Raw genomic sequence first — 21,672 nt, 5'->3', positions numbered from 1 at the left:
AATGAAATTAACAACATAACAGACTTAAAAACTCCTTTGTCCCACACGCCATCAAACTGTTTAACTCCTCTCTGGAGGGGAGAGGGAGGGGAAACAGGAGGACAAAGGAGGGGGGAACAACTAAGCTGTAGTGCCTCTTCACCTCACTGTACAATACCTTGTGCAATACTTTTTGTAAATAGTCAACAGTGCAATAGACTCAATACTTGAAATGTGCAATTCACTTGTATTTTTATTTTTTATTCCTATTTATTCTATTTATCCCCTTTGTATATTTTATTTATATTTGTCTCTGTATTTATATGTGTGTGTGTGTGTGTGTGTGTGTGTGTGTGTGTGTGTGTGTGTGTGTGTGTGTGTGTGTGTGTGTGTGTGTGTGTGTGTGTGTGTGTGTGTGTGTGTGTGTGTGTAACTGTAACTTCGGTCGTTGCTGTGCTTTTTGGAAGTCGAATTTCCCAGAGGAACCCACCCGAGGGATTAATAAAGTTCTATCTTATCTTATCTTAACATCTAGAAGGGCAACAATGACACAACCCCTGAAACAGGAATAGTTTTACAAAAGGAGCCACTGACATTTTCCCCCTCCTCATCTTTTCTAGAGTTTTGCATTTGCCAGTGTCACTACTGGTAGCACGAGCGGATACTTGGACCATTAAGAGTTTCCACAGGTAGCCTGAGTCCTCCTGGATGGCACATCAATATGTGCAATTACCAGAAGCTTTGCTGTGTTTGCCAAACACATTCTCAAGAGCATGGAGGAGGTTCTGGGAGACAGGCACTGTAGGAGAGCTGAGTATGGCATAGAAGGTCCTTATTCCATCAGCAGTACTGATATCTGCTCCTTTGTGCAAGGAGGAACAGGATGATACAAAATAACCTAAATCAGGCCACTGGTGTGAATGTCAGTGAGCAAATGATCACAGACTTAATTATATATTTATGCGGTCAGTTTTAGCGACATAACAATATAAAAGATGGATGTAGCCACCATGAGGATTTGGCAGGTAGGGGAAATTATAGTTCTAGTGCAAAGGTGCATGGGGAAATTACTTACAAATAAGTCACCTAATATTTTTTATTGTGAGTTTTTAGTATTTAAAGCTAGAGGGGAAAAAATGAAACTAGTTTGTGAAACTATGCTAAGAACACACACCTTCAATCAAAGATGTCCAACCTTTCCTTCATCCTGGAGAGCAACTGTGGATCACACCCACATCCTCTGCAGGCACTGTTGTCGATTAAGCACTTACACCATGCACATGAGAAATGTAACTCCAGCGCTAAATAACATAAGAGCTTCAGGCAAAGAGAGAAAAAGCAGTGTTACATGTTGTGGCTCCTGTGAGCAAACTGACTCACTGTGTCACACACAGATATTTAAACCTCTCTTTATTGATGATGTATAAGCTGCTGAAGGCTCAGTGAAGTTTTTTATATCTTTTTCTGCTAAGTTAACTGAAGTCTGATGATGCACAACACACGAGGGCGCCGTCATCATGCTAACAGGGGTGTAGAGGAGGTTAAAGCACCTCAGCTGAGCTTGTCCACATATTTTTAGGATGATACAACTCTTTGTCACAGCACACTGTGTCCCATCAAAGTAATTTAGTTTGAAGCTGCATCACATTCCTTCAGCTTCAGCACAGAGTGTTAAAAACAGAACAAACAGCAGGTTCAAAGCACCAGCATGGTCTTTGTTTTTTTCAGTAATGGGTGTCAATTTTCTGCCATCGCTGCTAGGCAACAGGACCAGCGCGACGTAAGAGATATAAAAACGCTGAGTGCGGCCTTCACGGCCTGAAAGGATGCAGCTGATGAGGTGGGTCAAAAGCTTTGTGCAGTTCAAGGACTCTGATGGATGGTGTTTTATGTGCGGTAGACGGTTAGCTTGAAGAGCCTGTTTTGGTGGTATGAGAGAAATATTTCAGTTGTCCGAGCAGCACTGCCTTTAATTCAGTGTCCGAGCGATTAACTGCTGAAAAAATCTGCTCAGAGGCTAAAAACACGATCGTACAGTATGAAGAGGAGATCAGCCTTTAACGCGGACTGCCAGCTATCAGCCGAAGACTCGGGATAAAGTCACAGATAACAGGTATGTGACGCTTACACAGGAGTAAGACGTGTAAGGACCCTGATCGGAGCTCAGTCTGCAGGCTAACAGACAATAATGAAGCAGCAGCTATGAGCTATTTTTTAAAAATAGATATACCAAATAAAGTCGCCACCACCCTCTCTCTCTTTAACAGTAAACTTTTGGCATTAAGCATCCAAGGAGACACAGGGGAAATTTACGTTAGCAGAGGATGGCGTTAGAGATTACGATAGAGGAGGCAGTAAGGGAAAGCAGTTTGCAGGGTGCCCCCAGTTGGATGTCCGCTTCGGCTCTCTGTCTGCCGGTCGGTGGCTACACAAGAGCCCGCTGCCGCCTGTGGCTCTCTTCGCCCAGCAGGCCGGCAGGAATTTTGCTTAGAGAGAGGGGCTTCAAGTCTGGACCAGATAACCAGATGATGATCCCACCACCCTCGCTTATTTTTGTTTTAAATATAAAATGTTAAATAATTAAAATGGTCATACTGGCCAAAATTATGGTAACTGTGACTTCAGCATTAACTTAGACTAAAAAGATCCAAACGAAATCTCAGTCTATTAGATGGCAGCACCCGATTCCCCTTTCTTTTTATTTACTCTTTTTGCCAACCCTTGGCTAAATGAGAGTCCGCTGCTCCAAGCTTTTAATGTGGAAAACTCAGATAATAGAAAAACGGTCAGAAATCCCACTTGGCAAAAATAAAATACAGAATATTGTTCAACAGCATCTAAACTTATACACTTATACTACAGTCAGTTTTTAGAAAATAATTTCTTTTGGATTTAAGAAAAGGCATTTCTTCTTTGGCATTTGCGTAGTGCTTCCAGAACGCACTGGAGTGATGTGGCACCATTTGTATGTGAATAAAAATATTCACAAAACAGGAGCTCATCTTAGGTGTCACAGGGAGAGAGGCAGGGTGCAGCCTTCACGAATTGACAATCTGTTGCAGGGGTACACACAGAGAAAGAAACAAACTCTCTTTTTGGAAAATGCTAATGCGGTGGCTACAGGGCTGGCCTTACATTCCTTGTTGACAGTTCATTGGTGGTTGAAACTGAGCTACATTAGGAGGCAGCACACCTGAACAGGTTAGGCTTAGGGCATATGAAACAACCCTGCCAAACCTTCTGTGTACTTACTCCTGCCTTGTACTACATGCCGTTGGATTGATGAACAGAGGATTTGGTTTCTGTCTTTGTTGCATGCATGCATTTACCATATTTTGTTTCTTCACTTTATTATCATAGCACTGAATCTCACATCAAGAATAAATGAGGTTACCCTTTTTTGCCACATTGTGGATGCTGTAGGGATTGTGTGTTGACTGAGACTCAAGTGGATACTAGGATTTATCCAGAGGAGAGCTGCATTATTACTAATGTGCCACTATGAACCTGACATGTTAGTGAAGCAGATCCCCATGTATTTGTATGTTAATGAAGTTGCTTTGCCACCTTCATAAATGCATGCATTACTCTTTTTTTGTAAGCTGTAGGTATTTAAGTCAGTATTATATATTTTTATATCTGTATTAACGCACTAATACAGTCCCAAATCTGACAAAAACCCCGAAACACTGCAAACCCATTGCAAGGGCGTAGATTTGGTTTTAGCATTGGTGGGGATGATTCAACCACCGAGCCCTGCCCTGTTTCTTTTTTTTTTCCTTTTTTGTCTTTGCTTCTTGATAAAAAAAAAAGGAGAAATATACTTGCCTACATATGCTATTCTACATACTTTTAAACCATTTAAAATTACAATTCATAGTTTTATATGTGAATTATATAATGTTAAATTACTATTAAACAAATGACTAAGTGAAACTAAAAAGAGCTCCCTGAAAGGCACAGCCAATCACATTGGCCATATTTGTCACATGAGGTAGGACTCCAGTAGAGAACGTAATTTAACTGTTTCTGTACCGCTAAGTGAATGAGAGGTTGACAGATCGTTTTTTTCTTTCTATCGGGTTTATTTTTCTTTACTAGAAGAGACCAAATTATTGGTGGGGACAATTCAATAATCGCTGGATATTGGTGGGGACATGTCCCTTCCGTCCATGCCAAATCTACGCCCTTGACCCACTGTCACAGTACCTGGGTCATTGACCCAGTGTTTCGTTCTGGTAGGTCAGGTGTGTGGAGAATGGAGACAGAGGACCAAAATGCTGGACTCATAGATTTATTATTAGGTTGAATGAACTGAACATAAATGACTGAATGAACTAGGAACACACACGAGCAGTTGACAACAACAAGAGTTCAGCACTGTTTAATCAAAACATCAGGATTGACATTACAAGAAATATTTGGGGTTGGCTCTAAACATGCAGGGTGAGGACTGAGTGATGAGTTGCAGGATAGAGCCAAAGTTACTAATAATCTAACTAATCTTAGCTCTTTGAGCCATCTGCCCATGGAAATTACCCACTTGGTGTGATAACATACAAAAGATCACTGCATCACAGGAAACAACAATAAGAATAGCTAATCGGGTAGTGATTCAAGAACTCAATATGTACTGGATTATATTTGTTTAGAGGTGTATTTTCATGTCATCACATTAGTAACCTTTTTCATGTGTGCTTTTGTTCCTCAGACCTCTAATAGCAGCATGAAGTGTAAGGAGGAGGAAGGTCTGGATGACCAGCAGGTCTGGATCCAGCAGGAAAACTCCAGTCTGGACCAGGAGGACCCAGAGGCCCCACGGATAAAAGAGGAACAGGAAGAAATCTCCACCAATCAGGGAGAGGGAGAGCAGCTTAAACTGAAGGAGGAGGCCGAAAGTGAGGATGAACAACTCAAACTCAGTGATGATATGTGGAAACCTGAAATAAACTTACACAGAACAGGTATGCAAACCTGTATCGGTCTTAATAAAAAATGAATTTGAATAATTTAGGATCCTACTCACTGCTCAAATTTACATTTATTTTTAGAGAAACAGGAAGAACCTAAAAATCAGCTGCAATCAGTAGCAATAGTGCATGTGTTTCTTAAACATTTAACATCAACAACATTTCTACTGGTGCAGTGGAAATGATGAAACTGAAGAGTTCACTTCCTTGGAGCTGCAGAAAAACGGAGTCACTCTGATTATACAGCCTTTAGAAATGATTTGTTTCCCTCATAAAAATATTTGCTGAGTACAGATAGCACCATAATGTCAAAGGTCACAAATGTTTTGTGAAGCTTTAAAGACTAGTTTCTAATTTTCCAAATGTCACTGAGGGAATGTTCCCTGTTCTTCTTGTTTTTATTCAGCTTCAGTGATAGTGGAGGAAGGAAATATCTAGAAACTGTCTCAAATGTTTTTACCAGTCCCCAAATTACAGAGAACAGATGTATTTTCTTCCCCTGTTCTCCTCTCCATCTCTCACCTGCTGCTGTCTCGTTTTTTTCCTCCTCTTCCTCACACATAGCTGAATTTGTCCTGGTGTTTCATCAGGGGTGGAGAGCCTTCACCTCTCACCTTGTCAGTCTTTTCTGACTCTAGACACCTGCAGAATGAAGTCAACCATGACAGTTAACAACAAAAACAGCAGAGGTTTATCAAATATCTGTTAACTTGCAGGATGAAAACACAGTTTTTAATAGAATTACTCTTTATGTATTTTAAAAACAAAAAAAGGGGAAACAGGACATGTGACCCTGCAGAAATGTTGGGCTTTATTACAAAGGTGACAGACTCAGGTTGTATGATATAAGCATGACAAAACATGGAGGAGGACTTATTATTAGTGGTTTATGCAGGATGAGAGTTCTTTTAACTATAAACCAAGCACAGCATGGTTGGGTCTGTTTCCTCACCACAGCTCATGGGACAGATGTTTGGTCCCTGTGAATACACTTAGCTTAAAGATTGAACTGTCTGCTTGGTTTACTCTAAAACGTTTAAGTACCGTTGGCTTTACATCTACAAACAGACCCAGCTTCGGTAGAAAACTAAACTATCTAACCAAAGCTTGTATGACTCAAGCCAGGTTATGTGGCGATACCAGTAACAATTTTTGATTTGAAGTATTTATTAATGAATTAATTATTCATTTTGAAATATTGATTAGTGTTTTTATTTTACATTTTTATTTTAAATAAACGTATTAAATAATAAATTACTTATGTAATGTTTGAATAAATAAAATAATTTAAAAAAGGAATTTGTAAATTAATTTACAAATGCATAATTTACTGTACAATTTATGCACAGAATTCTTTATTTTGATGAGTGTGGCTCTTGTGGTCCTCCATAATTACTGAAGGGACCAGGTGACACGTGCACCCCCCCCCCCCCCCCCCCACACACACACACACACAAAAACTCAGCAGTCATCTGTTATCAGAAAAATAAGAGAACTAAGTAAATTATATCTATATGTGTAGACTTAGAAGAGTCAAATGTTTGACTGAGAGCCTCATTGCTTTTATCTCATTACTTTTTCTTGTTCTTTTAATTATCACGCGCTTGATTTTTACGAGTTTAACATTTCCACTTGCTGTTGACACTAAATCTGTGCCCGTGCAGAGACACAAACCCAACACCAGAAGTTTCATTTTGTTCTGTCATCCATTTAAGTTCTAGAATTACATGTTTTTGCTGTAAGCATAGAAATTCGATTTCAACAGCATCCGGGTCTGGAAAAATATATTGGCTTCATCTTGAGTCTGTGTTGTTAGTTTAGTTAGTTATATATGCATTTTAGTTATTGTTATATTTTAATCCTAGTTTAATATTAGTGAAGTTGTGTTTAGTTCCCTCATTTCTACGTTCATTCAATATTTGTTACTTTCCGTTGGTTCCTATTTTTCTTTGTCAGTTAAAATCTCTGTGTGATTTGGAGTTTGGCTTTCTCACCCTTGATTCATTTAGATCATTGCCTCAACATCATCACATTTTTTAAATTTTCTGACATTTGTTTTGTTTATTTACCGCTTCAGATTTTCCATATCAACATGTCTGTAAGGATGAAGAGGATTTCACAGACCAGCAGATGGATAACAAGGAGAAGAGCCACATTATGAACCAGGAGGATCCAGGGACTCTGCAGATTAAAGAAGAACACGAGGAACTCTACACCAGCAAGGAGGGAGAGCAGCTCGTATTGAAGCAGGAGACTGAAACCTTTCTTGTAACTCTTGGTTATGATGGAGGTGACCACAGTGATTCAGAGCCACACAGTGATCAGCTCCTTTCTCACAGCTCTCCTGAACCAGAGAGTCAAGATCAGGAAAAAAGTAAGCACATCAACTCAGAATCAACTCGATATGCGGAGCTGAATAAGAAGACATATGACACGAATAACAGTAACAGAGTGGAAAATTCTCCATTGTCAGAGACTCAGTGTAAATCTGAAATAAGTAAAAAGTCTGCAAAATGTGAGATTTGTGGAAAATCCTTTCATGATAAATCCAACCTAACGAGACATCTGAGATCACACACAGGTGAGAAACCTTATTCTTGTACAACCTGCGGGAAAGGTTTCAGTAGGAAATCAGGATTGGAGACTCACGTAAGAATCCACACAGATGAGAAGCCATATTGTTGTAACACTTGTGGAAAAAGATGTAGTCAGATGATACATTTGAAAAATCACATTAGAATCCACACAGGTGAGAAACCATATTCTTGTAATACCTGCGGAAAAAGTTTCAGTCAGCTAATTAACCTTAAAACTCACATGAGAATTCACACAGGTGAGAAGCCATATTCTTGTACCATCTGTGGAAAAGAGTTTTGTGCTTTGTCAGCATTCAACAGACATATGCGAATTCACACAGATGATAAGCCACATTGTTGTAGCACCTGTGGGAAAAGATTTAGAGACCAATCGACATTCAAAAAACACATGACAATTCATACAGGTGAGAAGCCTTATTCTTGCATCACCTGTGGAAAAAGATTTGGTCATAAACCAACAATGGAAAGACATCAGAGAAGTCACACAGGTGAGAAACTACATTCTTGTAGTACCTGTGGAAAAGGATTCAGTCAGATGATAAACTTGAAAATTCATATGAGAATTCACACAGGTGAGAAGCCACATTGTTGTAGCACCTGTGGGAAAAGATTCATTCAGATGATACACTTGAAAAGACACATGAGATTTCACACAAGTTGAAAATTTCACATAAAATCTGGAATAGCTGTTAGTTGTAAAAGTGGGTTTATGACAGGGCCAATACAGGCAAGCAGGCAAATTACTCAAAAGGTTGATTCTGTTCATCTGGACGTAGTGTTTTCAGTGGAAGAAACCATCTGTCACTCATCACTACTCCTCAGAGAGTAAAATGAGAATTTTTAAAAATGAGGATGAGAGGAGATATTTATCTCATATTTGGAAAGTTCTTCTGCAGTGGGAATTATTATTATTATTATTATTATTATTATTAATAATAATAATAATAATAATAACAATAACAATAATAATAATGTGTCTGAATAGCATATATAATAAGATATGATATAAAATCCTGGAAAGGTATATGCCTGGACACGGGAGAGAAGAGTCTGCCTGTTAGTTGAAACCAGGATTCTGAAGGAACGATGCGGATTTCTTCCTGATCATGGAAAAGTGGATTGGCTCTTGATTTTCTTGAAGATATTTAAAGATGTGTGGAAGTTTACCAACCAGTCTTGTGGAGTTGAAGGAGACATTTTCACATTTTCCCTTGGAACCCTGTTTTGGATGGAAAAGACTGAGAATATATTTAAAAAATATATCACCATCCTGTCCACTACCCCACGTTTTTCCCAACTATTGTTAGAACATTCCTTGAAAAGGTTGTAGTGTGTTAGTGCTTAAGTCTGTGAATCTCTTGTGTGAAATTAAATATCCTTATGCATTATCTTGCTTCTGGGTCTGTCCTTAGTCCTCTTCGGAAACTGATTATCTCATCGTTAGCCTTACTGGTATTGAGTTGTAAAATTTAGACAAAGTTTCCTTTTTAAAGAATCAATGTTTTGTTGGAGACAAACAGAGGCAGAACTAAACTTAACAAAAAGCGAGCCTTTTATTGTGACTGATTACAAGCATAAACCAAACAAGAAAACCAACTAGACAAGAAACTAATCATAAAGCCTAAAGTGGGAAAATTAACACATGAAAACCTGGAACACTTGGAAATACCTTGAAAACACAGGAACACGAAAGAGGATTAACTGGTGGTCTGACAAAAGGCTGAGGAAGACGGAGACAATGTATACACTAAAGGGTGACGAGGAAAGTGGAAACACAAAGGATGAAGTGAAGATTGAGGATGAAACGCAAAGGGGAGGAACGTGGGAGGGCGAGGGAGCCAGAAACATGGAGAGAGACACAAATACGAAAACAAACATGAGACAGAGGGAATAAACATAGACATGACTTGGGAAACATACATAGAGGACATGACAGAATCTCACAAGAGACACAAGGATGAGACAAAGACAAGACAACATAAGTAGAAATACAAAAAACTCAGACATAAAAGATTTGGACTCAAGACCAAACTGTATAAACTTGAACTTAAAACATCTTCATAAAGCTGAATACTGAATACAAAATAAGACTCAAATACTGAGTCAAAGACCTAGTACCCTGATAGTTCGTAATTTTCATGGGCAGATAAATCAAATTTCAAGAGCAGAGATGCTACCCTAAGCACACAATTTAGCCAAGAACCTGTTAAAGATTATTACAGAAGTTGTGATCAGCTTGACCATAGAAAGAAAAAACATATTCTGACATGTTTCATGTTTCTCTTCCTTCGTGAACATAAAGATGAAGTTAGAAAATTCTTTCATTGCTTCAATTCAAAAATGAAGAAAGTTTTTGTGGCAGTAAATGTGTTTGCTTTATGAAAAACATAGTTTTATTTAATTGTGAATCATTGGTTAAATTTAGAAGTTTGAGACTCGAATCTGTGTTTAAGTGAAACATGATATTTTTTAATGTTCTTTGTCATATGCCTCAAATGTAAAACACTTTGGGTTATCTCAGATTTTAAATGTGCTATATTGTAGCAGTTTTGGTGAAGAAGTGAAGAAGACTGGACTCCAAGCTGCTCCTGCTTATCACTGCTATGCTGAAGCATAGACTTGACCCAATAAATGAGCCCCATTTTATTTTAATCTTTACTTGGTCTTAGACTGTTAGACCACTGACACCACTAAGGCTGCAGCTGTAAGGATGAAAACTAAAACTCTTTCTTCTTTTGCAAAATTCAGCTCTTCTGCTGCTAGTATACAGTATGTATACCAATGTTTGTGATTGGTTAGATGGTGCCAATGCCACCACTCTCATGTGAACATGCAGTGGAAACCCTGGTTTAACTTAGTGATTTGATAACCAGCTTCATGTGAGCACATATCCTCGTGGAAAAAGGGGACGTGAATCCAGATAACAGACAGATATCCTGGGTACATTGAACTTGGAAGTATTTTAGGATTTTCGTAAACTGGAAACTCTTTTCTCTTATCTTTCCCATGGTCCCTTAATGCAGGATCGTTGTTACAGGCTGTGACTGCTGTGAACAAACTGACAGAAAAATATTTAAATGTTTGCTTACTGATGGTCGTCCAGAGTGTGAGCACAGGTTCTGCTTACTGAAAACCCATGATGACTGTTTGCTTTTTGTTGTTGTTAGGTTGATGTCTCCAGAGTGACTCTCCTCATGTGATAGTTTGTGTAACTACTGTTGTTTTTAAAGCATATTTTTCATGTCTGCTGACCTACAGTTTATGACTGGTGTCTCTTATCCTATTTGTCACTGTGCTGGAACAACGACACTGCAGAGGATAAAAAAACGGTTGTTTTATGAGTTTTAACTCTGCTGCTCCTCGTCCTGGAATGTGGTAAAGCCTGAAAACACTCCCTCTGCTTTCTGCTCTCTCACAGCTGATCCCTTCCCTTCACACACCTGACAAAAATGAGATCAAATGATGAGAAGGAAACAAAATCAAATGAGAGAGTGAACAAGAAACAAACAGCATAGGTCAGAGTTTAGAAACTGTTAAAACCATAAAGAAGTGAAAATACTGCATATATTAAACTCAGTGACTCTGGCAGATAATTACCTGAAAATTGGTACATTCGCTGACTGACATTGGATGACTTTGAAAAACATGGAACCATCAACAACTGCCAATAAAACATTTCACATAAACTTAATGTAGAAAAATAAGGCAAAGGCGAGGAACAAACTTTAACTCCCAAGAGCTGATCCTTATCTCAGAATATTTAAAAAACCTGGTCGCCTTCATTCCTCTTTCTCGTCACAGAAACAAGAATGAAAATTTTAACGCAATTAAACCATTTGGAGTGCAGAATGACTCAAAATCCCTGAAATGTCTCTGTCAACGCATTTCGGGCAGTTTGTCCAAAGTTTGTCCATTCTGCGCTCTAGATGGGTTGATTGCATTAAAATTTGTAATCTCATTAATCGTGATGAGGGTGTTAATGTTGACAGCCCTAGTTTGTTGGTTTGTTTTTATTTTGTTTTATTTTGCGAGCAAGTTATTAGATCCCGCTCCAGCCAGCCAGAGAATCCTCTGTCGTCCCCCCTTTAACGCGTTGAAGTTTACAACCCTACAACAAACACAAAAACTGAAGACATTATGATATAGACTTATAATTTGCACCGATCTGTTTTCTGAATTCTATCACACACATATAAGCGAAAAGTGAGCGCGAGGGCCCTCAGTGAGCCTGCAGGGCACCAAGCAGGCAAGACAGAGCAAAAATGTAAAATGATTTTTAGATAGACTGTATGATTCTAATCGCTGTTCTGTAGTTTGACTAGGTGATTAGACAATGTTTTAAGTCATATTTATTAATATTCAAAACAGATAACTAACATGTAAGCATAGGTTAAAGTAAGGGAACCAATCATTTCAATCATTCTCGAAACCTGTCTTTTCCCATGTACTTCACTAAACAATGACATGACTCACAAAAAATCCACTGACTTGTGTTACAACAGCCAGAAGCACAGTGACCCAAGACATATCAAAGTCGTCAGTAGATCCTACAGAGCTTAAATCCCAAATCACCACAAGTCAGTCAGAACCGAAAAACCCTCCTAGATAAGAGATCCAATTCAATTCACATGTTAGGAGCTAAAAGTTAAAGCTCTTGAGTGTAAAAATTCCTGTTTAAATTCCTGTAAACTGTTTAACTGGGTCATAGTTGTTACTGTATTCAGTAAGTCAAGCATAACACACCATGCCTGTCACAACACGCTCTTTGTCACACTGTTAATACTTCCCCTGTATAAGGGTGGATTGCAAGAAGTAAAAAAGAGCTCAGTTTCCCTTCAGGGCACAGAGGCTGTTTGTCTTCACAGAACGTGAAACCTACGTGACAGTCAGAGAGAAAATAGGGAATTAGCGCAGCAAGAAAATCAAATGGACCCAGAAACCTTCACTTGTTCGATCTGTTTGGATCTACTGAAGGATCCAGTGACTATTCCCTGTGGACACAGCTACTGCATGAACTGTATTACAAAACTCTGGAATGGTGAGAAGGTAAAGAAAATCCAAAGCTGTCCTCAATGTAGGCAGATCTTCACAGTGAGGCCCGTGCTGGTGAAAAATACCATTTTAGCAAATTTAGTGGAGGAGCTGAAGAAGACTGGACTCCAAGCTGCTACTGCTGATCACTGCTATGCTGGACCTGAAGATGTGGCCTGTGGTCTCTGTATTGGAAGAAAACTGAAAGCCCACAAATCCTGTTTAATCTGTCTGACTTCTTACTGTGAGAAACACCTTAAGCCTCATTATTATTCACCTACATTAAAAGAACACAAGCTGGTGGAGCCCTCCAAGAAGCTCCAGGAGAACATCTGCTCTCGTCATGATGAGGTGATGAAGATGTTCTGCCGTACTGATCAGCAGAGTATCTGTTATCTCTGCTCTGTGGATGAACATAAAGGCCACGACACAGTCTCAGCTGCAGCAGAAAGGACTGAGAGGCAGAGAGAGCTGGAGGTGAGTCGACAAAACATCCAGCAGAGAATCCAGGACAGAGAGAAAGATGTGAAGCTGCTTCAACAGGAGGTGGAGGCCATCAATCAGTCTGCTGATCAAACAGTGGAGCACAGTGAGAAGATCTTCACTGAGCTGATCCATCTCATCCAGAAAAGAAGCTCTGATGTGAAGCAGCAGATCAGATCCCAGCAGGAAACTGAAGTGAGTCGAGTCAAAGAGCTTCAGGAGAAGCTGGAGCAGGAGATCACTGAGCTGAAGAGGAAAGATGCTGAGCTGAAGCAGCTCTCACACACAGAGGATCACATCCAGTTTCTACACAACTACCCCTCACTGTCAGCACTCAGTGAGTCTACAGACTCATCCAGCATCAATATCCGTCCTCTGAGCTACTTTGAGGATGTGACAGCAGCTGTGTCAGAGGTCAGAGATAAACTACAGGACATTCTGAGAGAGGAACGGACAAACATCTCACTGACAGTCACTGAAGTGGATGTTTTACTGTCGGATCCACAAGCAGAGCCAAAGACTAGAGCGGAATTTTTAAAATATTCACGTGAAATCACACTGGATCCAAACACAGCAAACACATATCTGTTATTATCAGAGGAGAACAGAAAAGCAACATCCACAAAGAAACAGTCTTATTCTGATCATCCAGACAGATTCACTGGATGGTGGCAGGTCCTGAGTAGACAAAGTCTGACTGGACGTTGTTACTGGGAGGTGGAGTGGAGAGGTGGAGGAATTATTGTAGCAGCTGCGTACAAGAATATCAGCAGAGTAGAAACTGGATGTTGGTTTGGACATAATGACAAATCTTGGGCATTAGATTGTTTGAAAAATAGTTTTACATTTTGGCACAACAACATCCAAACTCGTGTCTCAGGTCCTCGTTCCTCCAGAGTAGGAGTGTACCTGGATCACAGAGCAGGTATTTTGTCCTTCTACAGCGTCTCTGAAACCATGACTCTCCTCCACAGAGTCCAGACCACATTCACTCAGCCGCTCTATGCTGGACTTTGGCTTTGTTATTCTTATGGGGACATTGCTGAGTTTGTTAAACTGAAATAGACTGAATCCTTTCATACTGTTGTGGGATTAAAACAGTATTTTAGTTTCCATTTCTTTTTTTATTTCCATCATTATTGTGGCATTCTGCAATGCACAGAAATCAGTTACACATTACAGGTGGTACCTTGACATGTTCTAAATGTTCTCTTGATGTTTTTGAGGTCTTGTTAGATTGAGCTCTTTACTGTGTCTGTCTAGCCATAAAAACAATCACTTCTTGTGACTCCTGTGAACAAACTGACACGGTGTGGTTTTACAAATGTCTCTTTGCTGATGTTGCTGAAGATGCTGAAAGCTCAGTGAAGTTTTTTTTTTAATGTTTTTCTGAAGGTTAATTTTAAAATTGATGCACAACACAAAAGGGCACCTTCATCCTGCTAACAGGGATGTAGAGGAGGTTAAAACACCTCAGCTCAGTTTGTCCACATTTTTTAGATTCTGACATGTTTTTAGCCTGATAAAACCCTTTATGAGTCGATTGTATTGCAAATCATGGTAAAAAGAATCAAATTGTCATTAGCTAATTAATTTGGAGCTGTATCATGTAATATTATAGAAACATTTCCTTCAAAAACAGAATATTTACTAACTGACCTTTTTCCATGGACTCATGTCTTCCTCATCTTACTGCCACGTTGAAACCACAAACTCCAGAAGATGTACAACAAATTGTGCATCTTCACCACACAGCTTTCTACTGTTTACTTTCATACCCACTAAATAAGAACCAAAAATATAATATAATCAATATGAAAGTATGAATTTTTATGTACCCCTTAAAAGAAAAGAAATCTTATTTGCTTGTTTCTTCTTGGTCATAATCCTGGATCCTGAAAGGTTTTGAGTTTTTGGACTTCTAGTGTATCCCTGTTCACTGTACCCTCTGCTAAACACCCCTCCCAAGAGGTTTTGGCCTCTAGTCAAAGGAACATTGTAATAAAGCATATTTCACCCAGTGGGGGTTTAATTTATTCAAGCATAAAATAAATGTCTGTATGCCAAATGCTCAGGAAGAACAAGGAAGTCCACAACCCCAAGCGAGGTAACACAGAATCATTGCCATTTCTATAGCCAGACCAATCCTGCATCATCTCCCAAAAGCCTGTTCTGAGCAAAAACCCTGTATGTTATTGAGGCTGACTTCACACAAGGAGGACCTTTCCTTAAGATTAGTGAGCAAACTAGACACAGTACCTATAAACCTTTAAAAGAGAAGAAGATGAACCTTGTGGCTCACAACTAACCTGAAATTGAGTATGTGGTTTCCTTCCCTTTTTATAGTGAGACGGAGAGGAGCGGAGAGAGAGGGAAATCAGCTGGGACCGACAGCTGTCAGACTGGTGATAAAGACCTGTGTGTGTGTGTACCTGTGTATAGTGCATTTCACAGAGTATCATCCTACTTTTCCCTTCTGACTCTTCTATGGTCATCCATTTGCATTTGTACATGACATCAGAAGAGACACCAACACAGACTGAAAACACTGCATCATTAACTCATAATTTATATTTTACAAATATATAAAATACAGACAGTGTTGAAAAAAGAAAAAAACTAAATGACTGAGACGGATTCTGTTGTACTGGATTAACTTTCAAGATAAGCCCACGATTCCAGATGTTCTGCAAAACCTTTTTGCACAAAATTGCATTTACCTTATTTTACTGAGACAGTGTGCAAAGATGAGATCAACAGCAATGAGCTGTGGGCTGAAACACAACACAGATGTATAACATTGTTAATAAAGTTAATTTGTCTGAAATAAATTGATGACATTTATATGTCCTAGGGCCCATTCAGATGAACATCAAGATTCTCCTCAATTATTTAACTGTTTTTAATATTATTTAACAGAATTCTACTTGTACAAACACAGAAGGGCATTCAATAACAAGAAACCCAAAACTGGATCATCCATTAACTCAAGTTAAGGTAAATATGGTGAGTTGTGAATTTAATGTACACTCGGCCTAGTGTGGAAAAGCTGGAGTGCTGGGCTGCAGCTTGTCAGTCTGGTAACTCAAACAGGCTCTTTTCCACACTGTTCTTATTTATAAAGTGCATTACAAATCCGAACACGACTACTAACAGGTGGATATTTGTGTTTTAATTCAAATAGCCAAACAACATAGAGCCACTTACTCCTAAAGAGAGAGACAGTGAAAGTGAACAGTATATCCTTGGTTTCTTAACATAACACTCATTGTTGCAGACAGGTGTGGCCCAAAAAGTGATCCCTTAGACTGATTTTTAGTTTTAGTGTTATTCATTTTCCTCTGAGTTATCCATTCTGCCACTAGTTAGCTAACATAAACTAATCTAAGTCTATTAGCTGCAACTAACAAACCAACAACATGACATTGGATGATGTTCCATACTGACAGAATATGGCACTAAATATGTTTTTAAAACTTTGAGCACTTATTTCTTAATTCCAGCTTCACAGACAGCATTATATCTATATCTGTTTTTGAGATCAGGGCTCAAAGGTTTAAATTAGCATTTTTATGTGTAGTGTTTCATGTCTTCTATAAGTAAAATAAATAAATAAATAAAACCTTGTGCAGATCATAATTCAGAACTCATCAGATTTTTACATTTTCTTTAACATCAAGTAATATAGTAGAATCTTCCTTTAAATGTATGGCTATATTTCAAATCAAACTTTTAACAGCTTAATCAAGATGATTTTATGACCAAAATAATAATCGACTGTCTGACAAAACTGGGACTTAAAATCTGACATAACATCAGATGTACTTACTATGGATCAGCTAATAATCTAATTTGTTGGGACTAAAGTCTTCCTCATTCCTGGTTCTCTTTGTTTGACGAAGTCTATGTGTTGTATTATCTTGATTAACATGTTCAACTCTAGATTTGATGCTTCTTAGTAGTGAATAACGTCCACAACCCAGTCTTTCTCCCTTTTCAGTAAAATCTGCAAATGTTTGAGGGTATCTGTTAACAATGATCTTAGCAACCTCTTCACAAGATGCAACGTTTAGGATTTCTGCAGTTAACTTGCATGGCCTCCACAACAATTCTAACCATACTTCTCCTGTCCTCTGGATGACCTCTGTCTCCTCTTGTGATTGCATGCGACAGTTGGAGTGGAAATCTTTCCCAAGCTCAAATTTTTTTTCAAATTCAAATTTTATTTGTCACGTACACAGTCATACACAGTACGATATGTAGTGAAATGCTTGGACAACTGCTCGTGACCTAAAGAGAACAAAAAAGGAAAAGGCTATGAATAAGATAGGAAATAAATATGAAAAATTAAAAAGGGTAAATTTAACTAGGAAGGAATAAAATATAAATTAAGGTTAAAAATGAAATAACTGTACAACACAAATTAGAATGAAGGGTAAATTTGACTGGGAAGAATAAGATAAAGATAAATATATAAATTAAAGTTGAAAATAAAATAACTGTACAACAAAATACACAATACACAATATAGAACTATATAAGAATGTATGAAGGAATCTAAATATAAATAAATATATACACAATAACAGCAGCTGTACAAGTATTAACCGGAAATGAAGAATATAGTGACCAGTGTTGTGCAAAACCAAAGTCCAGAAAGTCCAGTGTGTGTGTAAGAACTGTATGTGTGGGTCAGTACTGTGTGGTGGTGTGATTGAGAGACCATATCGCCTGCGGGAAGAAGCTCCTCCTCAGTCTCTCTGTGTTGGTCTTCAGGGAGCGGAATCGCTTTCCTGACCTCAACAGAGAGAACAGTCTGTTGTTGGGATGGCTGAGGTCCTTCACAATCTTCCTGGCCTTGGTCCAGCACCGCCTGCTGTAGATTGAGTGCAGGTCAGGGAGCTCGGAGCGGATGGTGCGCTCAGCTGACCGCACAACCCTCTGTAGAGCTCGTCTGTCCTGCATGGTGCTGTTCCCGAACCAGGTTAAGATGTTTCCCGCCAGGATGCTCTCTATGGTGCACGAGTAAAAGTTCCTGAGCACCTTGGAGGGCAGTTGGAAGTCTCTCAAGCGTCTGAGGTGGTAGAGACGCTGTCGGGCCTTTTTCACCACGGTGTTGATGTGACAGGACCATGACAGGTCCTGCGTGATGTGAACTCCGAGGTATTTGAAGCTGTCCACTCTCTCCACTGGGCACTCGTTGATGACGGGGGTCTGGTAGTTCCTCTCCTGCTTAGTGCTGAAGTCCACTATCAGCTCCTTTGTCTTACTGACGTTTAGAAGGAGGTTGTTCCTCTGGCACCAGTTCTCCAGATTCCTCCAGAGTAATGGTGTCATTCAAATTCTTTGGTCTGCCATCTAAAAAAAAAAAAAAAGAGGGAGAGAGATCATTGGAAAAGGAACTTTATATGGCTATTTCAACAAATATGTCCTCACTAAAAGATGAACCCTGCAATTAGGATTGAGTACTAACAGAAAGGCAGTTTTGGGGACCTTGTCTGAAGATGAAAATCAATCCCAGGACTGCAAAAGAAATACAAACTCAAGGTCTTGCATTGAAAAGTTGAAAAATACATCGTAAAATACAGTATATTTTACAGTTTGTCACAATTTCCAACCTTAGTCCTACCATTACCAACGAAAGGTTAATGGTGTTAGATTCAGTGTCTACTTTTGCTTCGTGCATTGCACAACTTCAAAGATCCTGAAATTCCTCTATGATGCTCTGTGTAGTGCTGGTTGGCAAGAGCATTTTAGCCTGCATTTTTAAATGACACAAAGTCAACTGTCTTCTAATAGATTGTTTCCTGTCCTTGTATTATGGCAAATCCCCCAATTTCTTGTTTCCTTGACTGCTGAACTGTCTATTTATGTTTTTGAGAAATATGGCTGGAAAATGATGTTCGGACACTGAAGTATTTAGAGCAACCTTCAAATGGACATAATACTCCCCCCCCCCCCCCCATGTTTGATATGAAATCTGAGAGGGGCACAAAGAGCTGTGAAGTTTTGTGCAGCATACCCACATCCAGGAACTTGACAGCTGAGGTCACCAGTGAACTTATAAAACTCCTCCTCAGTGGTCTCCCTTCTTGTCCTGTGATTCCTAGGCATATGTGAATGAAGGCAGAAAATGTTCTGAAAGTGGCAGGGCAGTTCTCAGTTCCACAAGAAAGCCTATAGTTAGCTACATGTTTGTGGCTTTTAACATGCAAACTGAACAATATAAATTTCCGTGCACTGAAGCCACAAAATTTAGAAATACACACAGTTGCAAAAAGTTCAGTGACCAATTACCTTTCCTAAATGACATATGCAATGCAAAAAATAAGAGTATTGTCAATAGGGACCAATTCCCAGTTTTTACATGATCAAAATTATTCACAAAAGGCTTCAATAAACAGAAAATGTGTGTCGACAAGAGAGCAGTGCACAAAAATGAAAAGATATCTGAGCTTGACGCTTTAATGGGTTTAACATGACTTAGTCAGCACTCCGCACCGTACAGGTAGTACAAGCACACCTGAAAACACTGACCAGCTAACAGCTTTAAGCATTTGGGCGCAAAGATCCATGGCTGTATCCCAATTCAGGGTCTGCAGCCTTAAAGGCCGCATTTTAAGGCCGATTACTTCACCGTGAGGCGACAAAGGCTGTCCCAATTCGAAGGCTGCTCGAAATGCGGCCCTCAAATGCGTCCTTCATTTCCCTGAATTTTAAGGACGTGGCGGTGTAGACTTCGCGGCCCAACATATCCCAGAATGCATAGCGCCGCAGTGGGTGTGGATAATTTTGCCGAAAAAAAACGGCGGACGAGGGGCAGCCGAAGAGTAAACTTTAAGTAAGTACTGAATATTATGTCACTTATTTATGTGCAAATGTTTAATAACGAAGAACATGAAAACATTACTGTTGGCCACATGTCGGCAAAGTTATGTGACATTAGTGACGTTTGTAGTAACTTGGTTTTAAAGCCTTTACTTTAAAAAAAAATACGCCGTTCAATAGCTGACCTTAATCTTACAGAGAATGATCAAAGCTCATGAAACCAAACAAACAAATGATTTTCTCCTTCAATTCCTTCAAACAATGCTGTATGTAGCGTTTCCAGCTGTTAGTATCATGGTTGCTAGGCAACCTGGGCATCGCAACGGAGGCTAGACCGTCACATTTCACAAGCCTCGCACTTCCGGCCTTAGCGGTCTTTAAGTACGCGGCCCTTGAGGATCGTTGAGGCTGCGTACTTTAAGGCTGCAGACCCTGAATTGGGATACAGCCGATGTGTCTGCTCTTCTCTCGGTGTGCCCTTTAAACTGGCACAAAATGTGTGTTAGGCACCATCAGCCAGAGTGCTGGATGTGGAAAGGGGACCCCTGTCTCCCACGCTGGCAACTCATACTTACCTGGCAGGGGAGATACCATGATCACGAAGGTGGTTCACCCAGGGCGAGGCTCAACCATTGCACTGCGGTTGTGCTGACCCCTGTGAATTCCCCAAATGCGGGAATCTCAACTGCATAATTTGTGGTAGTGGGGGACTGCGTTCGCGCTCTCCCCTCACTCTTGTGTCCAAAAGCAAAGATCCATGGCTGTATCCCAATTCAGGGTCTGCATCCTTAAAGGCCGCATTTTAAGGCCGATTACGTCACCGTGAGGCGACAAAGGCTGTCCCAATTCGAAGGCTGCTCGAAATGTGGCCCTCAAATGCGTCCTTCATTTCCCTGAATTTTAAGGACGTGGCGGAGTAGACTTCGCGGCCCAACATATCCCAGAATGCATAGCGCCGCAGTGGGTGTGGATAATTTTGCCGAAAAAAAACGGCGGACGAGGGGCAGCCGAAGAGTAAACTTTAAGTAAGTACTGAATATTATGTCACTTATTTATGTGCAAATGTTTAATAACGAAGAACATGAAAACATTACTGTTGGCCACATGTCGGCAAAGTTATGCGACATTAGTGACGTTTGTACTAACTTGGTTTTAAAGCCTTTACTTTAAAAAAAAATACGCCGTTCAATAGCTGACCTTAATCTTACAGAGAATGATCAAAGCTCATGTAGAAACAAACAAACAAATGAACAAAAGATTTTCTCCTTCAATTCCTTCAAACAATGCTGTATGTAGCGTTTCCAGCTGTTAGTATCATGGTTGCTAGGCAACCTGGGCATCGCAACGGAGGCTAGACCGTCACATTTCACAAGCCTCGCACTTCCGGCCTTAGTGGTCTTTAAGTACGCGGCCCTTGAGGATCGTTGAGGCTGCGTACTTTAAGGCTGCAGACCCTGAATTGGGATACAGCCGATGTGTCTGCTCTTCTCTCGGTGTGCCCTTTAAACTGGCACAAAATGTGTGTTAGGCACCATCAGCCAGAGTGCTGGATGTGGAAAGGGGACCCCTGTCTCCCACGCTGGCAACTCATACTTACCTGGCAGGGGAGATACCATGATCACGAAGGTGGTTCACCCAGGGCGAGGCTCAACCATTGCACTGCGGTTGTGCTGACCCCTGTGAATTCCCCAAATGCGGGAATCTCAACTGCATAATTTGTGGTAGTGGGGGACTGCGTTTGCGCTCTCCCCTCACTCTTGTGTTCAAAAGCAAAGATCCATGGC

The 21,672-nt window shown here is 39.9% G+C and overlaps 2 protein-coding genes and 2 non-coding genes across 8 annotated transcripts; all 4 read left to right on the top strand.

Moving 5' to 3' along the window:
• Positions 1-1,617: 1,617 nt before the first annotated feature.
• LOC146552948 (uncharacterized) lies at positions 1,618-8,934 on the top strand. Of its 5 annotated transcripts, none has more exons than XM_085255500.1 (3): positions 1,618-1,819; positions 4,702-4,943; positions 7,027-8,934. In XM_085255500.1, the coding sequence occupies exons 1-3, from the start codon at positions 1,806-1,808 to the stop codon at positions 8,205-8,207; spliced, it is 1,437 nt and encodes a 478-aa protein (XP_085111626.1). In that variant the 5' UTR covers positions 1,618-1,805; the 3' UTR covers positions 8,208-8,934. The 5 variants fall into 5 exon arrangements, with proteins under 5 accessions (XP_085111626.1, XP_085111629.1, XP_085111630.1 ...); XM_085255503.1 differs by having other exon boundaries at positions 4,691-4,943; XM_085255504.1 differs by having other exon boundaries at positions 1,618-2,092; positions 4,705-4,943.
• Positions 8,935-12,413: 3,479 nt separating this feature from the next.
• Positions 12,414-15,073, top strand: LOC146552947 (tripartite motif-containing protein 16-like). Its single transcript, XM_085255469.1, has one exon. The coding sequence runs from the start codon at positions 12,473-12,475 to the stop codon at positions 14,123-14,125; it is 1,653 nt and encodes a 550-aa protein (XP_085111595.1). The 5' UTR covers positions 12,414-12,472; the 3' UTR covers positions 14,126-15,073.
• Positions 15,074-20,455: 5,382 nt separating this feature from the next.
• Positions 20,456-20,619, top strand: LOC146552946 (U1 spliceosomal RNA). The gene has a single exon (XR_014889801.1). It is a non-coding gene; the product is annotated as a U1 spliceosomal RNA (small nuclear RNA).
• Positions 20,620-21,477: 858 nt separating this feature from the next.
• Positions 21,478-21,641, top strand: LOC146552945 (U1 spliceosomal RNA). The gene has a single exon (XR_014889818.1). It is a non-coding gene; the product is annotated as a U1 spliceosomal RNA (small nuclear RNA).
• Positions 21,642-21,672: the final 31 nt, after the last annotated feature.

This window comes from Mchenga conophoros, linkage group LG18 (genome assembly GCF_057382185.1).
Source record: "Mchenga conophoros isolate Kocher_MC1m ecotype Shallow Benthic linkage group LG18, M_conophoros_male_GT1.1, whole genome shotgun sequence".
NCBI classification, from domain to species: domain Eukaryota; kingdom Metazoa; phylum Chordata; class Actinopteri; order Cichliformes; family Cichlidae; genus Mchenga; species Mchenga conophoros.
Note: the sequence above shows the minus strand (reverse complement) of the source record. Positions and strands in the feature narration are given on the sequence as shown.